The sequence below is a fragment of the Zingiber officinale genome, chromosome 8A, assembly GCF_018446385.1.
Source record: "Zingiber officinale cultivar Zhangliang chromosome 8A, Zo_v1.1, whole genome shotgun sequence".
NCBI lineage: Eukaryota > Viridiplantae > Streptophyta > Magnoliopsida > Zingiberales > Zingiberaceae > Zingiber > Zingiber officinale.
The window spans coordinates 49,438,111-49,445,724 of record NC_056000.1 but is presented as its reverse complement, the minus strand read 5'-3'; the positions used below and the strand labels follow the sequence as shown (position 1 = coordinate 49,445,724).

General features: G+C 32.1%; 1 protein-coding gene and 1 long non-coding RNA gene across 6 annotated transcripts; both read left to right on the top strand.

The window, feature by feature from the left end:
* The first annotated feature begins 373 nt into the window (after nt 1-373).
* LOC122008981 lies at nt 374-4,287 on the top strand. 5 transcript variants are annotated; one of them, XR_006119439.1, is made up of 5 exons: nt 374-657; nt 848-974; nt 3,294-3,348; nt 3,604-3,711; nt 3,821-4,287. XR_006119439.1 is itself a non-coding variant. In XM_042564931.1 (4 exons), exons 1-4 carry the CDS (start codon nt 950-952, stop codon nt 3,918-3,920), a joined length of 288 nt encoding a protein of 95 aa, XP_042420865.1. In that variant the 5' UTR covers nt 376-949; the 3' UTR covers nt 3,921-4,287. The 5 variants fall into 5 exon arrangements, 2 of the variants coding, with proteins under 2 accessions (XP_042420865.1, XP_042420864.1); XR_006119438.1 differs by having other exon boundaries at nt 3,290-3,348; XR_006119437.1 differs by having other exon boundaries at nt 376-974; nt 3,290-3,348.
* A 1,373-nt stretch (nt 4,288-5,660) lies between these two features.
* On the top strand, nt 5,661-7,360 carry LOC122008982. Its single transcript, XR_006119440.1, has 5 exons — nt 5,661-5,807; nt 6,570-6,640; nt 6,723-6,851; nt 6,920-7,213; nt 7,300-7,360. It is a non-coding gene; the product is annotated as an uncharacterized LOC122008982 (long non-coding RNA).
* The last annotated feature ends 254 nt before the right edge of the window (nt 7,361-7,614 follow it).

The following is a 7,614-nucleotide window of genomic DNA, read 5'->3' as shown; positions in this document are numbered from 1 at the left end:
CTTCATAAACAAATTTTTAAAACGAAAATAAAATCTGTTTTAAATTTTAGTAAATTATAAACGGATTAGCTACGGAATTATTAATCCGTTCTACTTTAAAAAAAAATAATATAGAAAAATATTTTTAAAACAGAATTTAAAATAAATTAGAAACAAAATTTATAAATTAATTTTTATAAACAAAAATAAATACGGATTAGTAATGAAATTTGATATCAAATCCTATTGGTTTATAAATCTGTTTTAAAATATTTTAAACAGAAAAAAATCAGTTTATAATTTATATAATTTAAGAAAAAAACTATTAAGTAATTATAAATATATTTTATTTTAATTAATAAAAACCCAAACCCTATTCTAATATAAAAGTTTACGTTTTTTCTTCCCCAAATCTCGCACGGTTGCAAGCCTGCAAGCGCGGCGATTTTCTTCTCCGGCTGCACGATTTTCTTCTCCGGCTGCACGCGATCTTCTTCTCCGGTCCCAAATCAGGCACGGCTCTAAGGCAGGCATGACTCTGACTTAAGGGGTAAGCAATCTTCTTCTCTGGTCCCAAATCCCGCACGACTCTAAGGCACGCAACGCTCCGGCTTAAGGCGCTCGTGATCTTCTTCTCCGGAGTTCTTTCCACGATCCACCGAACAAGCTCAAGTTCAGGTAATCCTAATTTTCTTCTCCATCCTTCTTCTCCGTCCTAGAACGTGCAGCACTAGTTGCGTCCTACTCACGCGATCGAGGTCATGACCTAATCGTGCGGTGGTTGTCACACGGGACGCCAATCGCTCGCGCGACCTAATTGCGAGGTGGTTGTGCCTAGCCATTGTCGTAACCACCACATTGGTTGTAGCCTTGGTCATCTTGGCTGCTGGAAGTGACAACAAGGTCAGGGACGCCAGCAGATAAAGTCTCAGCTTTCACTTGCTTGGTCGAGGATAACCCCATCGCAAATATGAGGGCACTCGATTCCCTTTTGTGTGAGTTATTCTGCTTTCCTTTCGTCACATTAACACACTGTTCAAAGTTAAATCCATTATTTAAAAGATCGTACTTTAGTTTATGGACATTTGAATGATGTGTATGGTCTAGTTTAACTTTCGTAACATTATTTACTATCTTATTTTTTTACAAGTATTAAGATGTACATTATGTTCATGCTAATCATTTACTTGACAACTGAACGTCATGAGCTTAACCAACACTCATAGTCACCTGTAGCCAAGAAATCTCTTACTATAGTTGATTTATTATCACCACAAGCAAGCTTCTAAGTGGTTAACTTTCTTTAAATTGTTTTCTAGGCCTGGGAATCCTTCAAGTATACCTTGGATTAGTAGTTGAAAATGAAGAGTGCAGGAATTTGATTTTTCTCATTGGTGTATGATTCATCAGCTATTTGTTTTTTTTGGGAACGATAAATATATATAGATGAATTTAAAGAGACTATATAAGCACTAGATGTATGCAAAACGATAGAAGTCTGCACTTTGTGCATATTCATAACAAACATGACAACAAAAAAAGGAAATGTAGTTTACTAGGAAAGGCACAAGAAGCATAGTTCATTAGGTTGGTACTGGTATCAATATGAGTCTGGCAAAAATTTATGTATCACCCTTATTGGAAAAGAATGATAGAATTGATAAAGTTACAATTTGATATGAGAACTGAAAGACAAAAAAATTGTTTAATGTATGAAATTATATAAAATTGTAATGAAAGGATTTAGATCTAAGTTTACCCTGTTTAGATTCAAGTGCATGAATAATACACAACAAAAATTTCCAATGAAAAAAGGAAACATAGTTTACTAGCAACCAAGGAGTTATATCATGAGCCATGCCAGAGTTTGAGTCTCTATCTAGAATGATATAATTTTGGTATTGCATTATGCCGTGTTGATATGGATGCGATGATGATTTTGTTTGTTCTTGAGTAAATCAATGACCTTGATTGATTAAATTATAATTGATTGGATTATTTAATAAATTAATTAGATATATAATTCTATCAATACCTTATAAATTTATCTACCATCTATTAAAATATTATATAATTGATTCAGTGCAATTCTAGAAAGCAACGTACGATATAATCATTCATGGACCTCTGATCTAGACTTGGTAGATTGATTAAACATAAGAGGAATCACATAGACGAAAAACAACTAGATAAGGGACTAAATTTGACGAGGAACACGAAGCAACATCTCAAGTTGCTAGTAGTTGTAGGAGGAAGCTAGCTAGTGATAGAGTGCTCAACTTCTTGGTTGTCTTCTGCTTATTGGACTCATCTATCCTCCCTCTCATCTCTCTGTCAACATGAAACAACATGGCTCCAAGTAGAACTCAAGTCTGATGAGCACATTTGGTATTCAAATTAATTTGATCACCTGCCCAAAATTATGTCTTAAATCACAGTTGGACTTGGATTCACAATATTCATTCTAGATTCTTTGTCTCTATGTCATTCCTTTTTGCGGTTGCTGATAGTTCACCTTTTCCCCTTCTCACTCTATATAATTTTATCTCCTCCACATGATTGACACACAAAATCAAAGGATGAGTTACTTCACAAAATCAAAGGATGAGTTACTTGAAAAATATCTTACTTCAGCTAGTTCTTAATGTCATTAGCTAAGGCAAGCTTTGCCTCAATCAATCCTATCAAAACTGTGTCCTGTGGCATAATAATGCTTACCTATGTCTTTGATTGGCAATTGGAATGATATGTTTTGCGCAGTCTGATACCGATTGACAATTAAAACCATTTATAGGGTAATGAATTTATTATTATTATTATTATTATTATTATTATTATTATTATTAAGGTATATATTGTGATTGTTAGTAATACTAGCATATTCTTAGGTAGAAATTGCAATCATAATTCATAACAACCAATATCGTTGATTGCTGCAAAATGTTGAACCAGATGATTTGGTGAAAATATTGGTACTATTTTCAATATTATTAGTATTATTGAGGTATCTATTTTGCTATTAATATTATATCCTAAGGTTAAGATTGAAATATAACAACCATGATAGTTGGCATTTTCTGCAAAATTTCTATTAGATGATTTGGTAAAAATCTTTGTACTAGTTCTAACTGTTTTTCAGTTTGCAACTCTTGGATCCACTAAATGACTAATTTGCTATCTTACTGTTGAAGCATGTGATTTGATGCATTATATACCAATTGTCTATGCCTAATACCATTCAACAGTCTTACCCTTATGTACTTTTGGTACTGAAATAACTAAAAAATTTCTTGCTATGGTGACATCCAAGGTAGGGAAATGCTATGCATTTACTGGCTTTGAAGCACTGAAGGAGTTGTTCCTTTTGAGGTAAGATGTCCTCCCTAAATGCACTTCTTTCTATTGTTTCATCCTCATGTTTCCATTAATTGGATTTGTGGGTATATACCCTAAATTTATGTTAATATTCTAAAGACCAGCTCTAGTTTGCAGATAGACCAAATACCACATTATTCCAATAATTTAAACATCTGATAAATTTATTAAATATTTGACATTTAGATATAAATTCAGTGTATCTCATTTGTTGTATTTTATATTGACATATATTATGTATAATTATAGAAAAAAGATTTGGGACGAGATATGGATGAATTTGAGGTTTTTGAACGAATACATAAAAGAAAGCAAGGTATTGGAGAGTTTGTGGATAACAAATCAGCTCGATTTAGTGTAAGTCAACATAATTAATTATTCATTAATTTTTTATTATCTTATATTGATTCTTACTTGTTTGTTTTTATATTTGTTAAATTAATATAAACTATTGCAATATGGACAGGAGCAATATAAAGAGAGACAAAATGTTGATAATCAGTCTACTCAGTCTTCATTCAATCTCAAGTCATAGTGTGATGTGGTGGGCAACCCATGCAACGTGAGAGTGTACGGATTTGGATGCAATCAACACTTTAGAAGATCATACAATGGAAATTCCAATGAAATGTGCTCCCATGAGAAGAACAAGAAATTATTTCAAGAAATTGAAGACATGCATGCTACTAACAAGAGGATGGAGGAAGAAATTACAGAAAGTAAAAATAAATTGGAACTTATTATCAAAGAAAATAGACAGATGGAAGAACAATGTATCCAGGAAGGTACGCAAAAAGAAGAAAATCTAAAGGAGATGATCCGTAAAATGATTCAAGAGGTGGGATATACAAATCATTTATATCTAAGAGGATCTGGTTCTCGTGAGTGTTGTGATAAGTGAAATAAAGATTAAATTACTTTATCTTTGATTAATAGTTAAATGTATTTAGGTGGTGTAAATATTTATTTATTTCAATATTAATTGTAAGATATTTTGCATTAAAATTAATTGTTTTAAATATTTTTAATTTGTTTGAAATGTGTTATTGTTAAAAGTATTATGTAGATGAAAAATATAAAAAATATAATATAATATAAATTTAGTAATAAATTTTAAAATGATTATATTCGGATTTATAAATAAAATAATAAATGAATTTATAAACAGATTAAAATTATTTTTGATATGTTATTTGAGACAGATTAATTGGGGATTTAAAACAAAATTTGAGACAGAACTTATATACGAATTTATAAACAGAATTATAAATGAATTTATAAACAGATTAAGATTATATTTGTTATGTAATTAGAGACAGACTAATGACGGATTTTAAAATAAAATTAGAAACAAAATTTATATTTTTAATTAATTTCATTTGGTCAAATAAAAACAGATTCATAAACAGTTTTTTAATATGTTTTTGAAATTAGAGACAGAATATATCTGTCTTAAATTTAGCTACGGGGCTTTCACTAACGGAAATTTGAAACGGAATATTCCGTCTCAAACATTCTTTAGAGACAGAAAAATGACTTTCAAAGATAGAATTTTTCGTCACTGAAGCCCTGTTTTTTTGTAGTGTTTTTTTTCAGAGATTTGACAACGAGGTGTATTATGACGGTTGATATGATTCAGCTAGAGACTGACATTCCTCTAATATTTTGTAAGTTGGAGCGTATATTTCCACCAAGTTTTTTTGATTCAATGGAACATCTACCGGTATATTTATCATATGAGGCACGAATAGCTGGTCATGTGCAGTACAGATGGATGAACCCATTTGAAAGGTTTTTGAGAAAATTAAAAAATAATGTTCGTAATAAAGCAAGAGTTGAAGGGTCAATATGTAATGCTTATCTGGTGGAGGAAGCATCTTCTTTCTGCTCTTATTATTTTGCTGATAATGTTAAAACCAGACACCGCAAATGTCCTAGAAATTCCGATGATACTCAGAATATAGATCCATCGATGCTTTCTATTTTCAAATTTTCAAGTAAACTAATGGGTGCATCTGTTTCTAGATGGTTAACTCAACAAGAATACCATGCTGCAAAAACATACATACTATTAAACTGTGATGAGGTCAAACCCTACATAAAGTAAGTTAACTTCTCTAATCAAGCTTTTATTTCGTTGTAGTTAATTGCTTGATATCCTAATTTTCTTTTAATTACCTTCTTTCAAAGCTTGTATGAGCAACAATTACATCTTCAAAATTCATCAATGACTGCAAGTGAGGTTGCTGAAAAATTAGAGACCGAATTTGCATTATGGTTTCAAATATATGTGAGTTAGAGAAATTTTCATAATTCTTTATTAAAATAAATTCGGTCCTAATTTTTCTTATTACTATTTTGATAGGTGAAAGACCGAAGAATATCTAATGTACAAGATGATAGAATATTGAATCTTGCATCTGGACCCCTACGTCAAATAATGGTTTATTCAGGTTACTATATTAATGGTCTCAAATTCCATGTGAGACAACGAGATTCGCAGAGATTAACTTTTAATTCTGGTGTCTGCGTTAAAGGATCTATCGACACCAATAACACTGAGTTTGATTACTATGGTAGACTTAGGAAATTATAGAGGTTGAGTATCCTGCATTACCGATAAAAAGGTGTGTGTTGTTCAAATGTTCATGGTATGATCCAACCCCAAGAACAAGCACCAGAATACATCCAAATTATAATTTAGTAGAGGTTAATACAAATAGAAGGTTCAATAAGTTTGAACCTTTCATTTTTACAATACAAGCGGGTCAGGTTGTTTATCTTGAATATCCTACGAAGAGAAGAAGAGCTAGTGAATAGTTGTCTGTTTGTCGATTGAAGTCTCGTTCTGCCATAGAAATGTCGAACACTATTACTGCTCAAAACCATGATGCATTTCAAAATGATGAAGTAGAGAGACATTCGGTTGATTCACAACTCCAATCTACATCACAATTACTTGTAGATGGTAATGCCACTGACAAGGAGATAGATGATGGAGAGAAATCCAGCAGTGAGGATTTTGTTGAACGAATAGAGTCTAGCGACGATGACTTACAAACTGTTAATGATGAGTAGAAATGCTTCCAGAGTCTAGCATTGATTAAATTTTAGCATTATTATTCATCTAGTAAGTTATGCTTTAATCATGTTTTGTTGCTTATTTATCATGTTATTAAAGACTTATTATGATGTGCTGTAATATGTTTTTGTAGATATAAGGTATCATGGCAGATCTTCCAGCACCACTCCGTGAATCCACCGTCCTTAGGGTTGTTGGAGAGTCGTAAGTATTTTTTTTATTATTAGTAATTCAAGTTCTTTATTTATAACATATATCTTATGTCTTAATATTGCTTATATGTAAGTTTACTCCCGACGGCTATCGAGTATCCACATATATCACGCAAAAATTTAAGGAAAGAGTCTGCATATCTGGGACTACATGGAGACATGTAGATGCTGCAACTAAGGATTTCTATTATCAAGAATTTGTGGTAAGTAAATTGAATATGTACATTATATTTATCCTTTAATATACTAAAATTTTATTTTTAAATTGCAGAAAAAATATACATGGGAGGAGGGGCACGAGGTAGAATTTGCAAAAACTTGGAATATTTATTGTGCCAAGTTGTACAAAGACCTATTATACTATGTGAGAAAGGATGGTACACGGCCTGCTTATGTATCCGACGAGATTTGGAGTGCATGGGCGGCCACTTGGTCTGCAGAAAGATGGCAGACAAAGGCTCTAAAAGCTCGAGCGAATAGGAATACAGAGTCAGGTGGCCCGAGTACCGGATCTGCTTGGCATACATTAGGGTCTCGATCTATTGTTGAGCACGCTATGGATCTGGTGATTTTAATTTAAAGTTATATAAATTAAATTTTTATTTATTAATGAACTTGTATAATTTTAGCCAAACTTATTTGTGCATGCAGGAGCGTTTTTTAGAAAGACAATCCACTTGCTTGGAGATCTTTCTCAAGACTCATCAGAGAAAGGATGACACATATGTTGATGATCGATCAAAGAACATTGGGGGTTGAATTATTAACTTGCAATTTATATTTAATCTTTAATAATGATTAATTAGCTTTAATAATTGTGTATAATACATAAATTGTATATTTTTTCTACACAGGAGGAAATGACAAGCAGGGTTGCTCAGGCATCTCAGCCACCAGTAGAGGGAGGGGAGTCACAGGATCTATCCACCCAGGAAATAAATGAAATTTATTATGATGTTGTGGGTG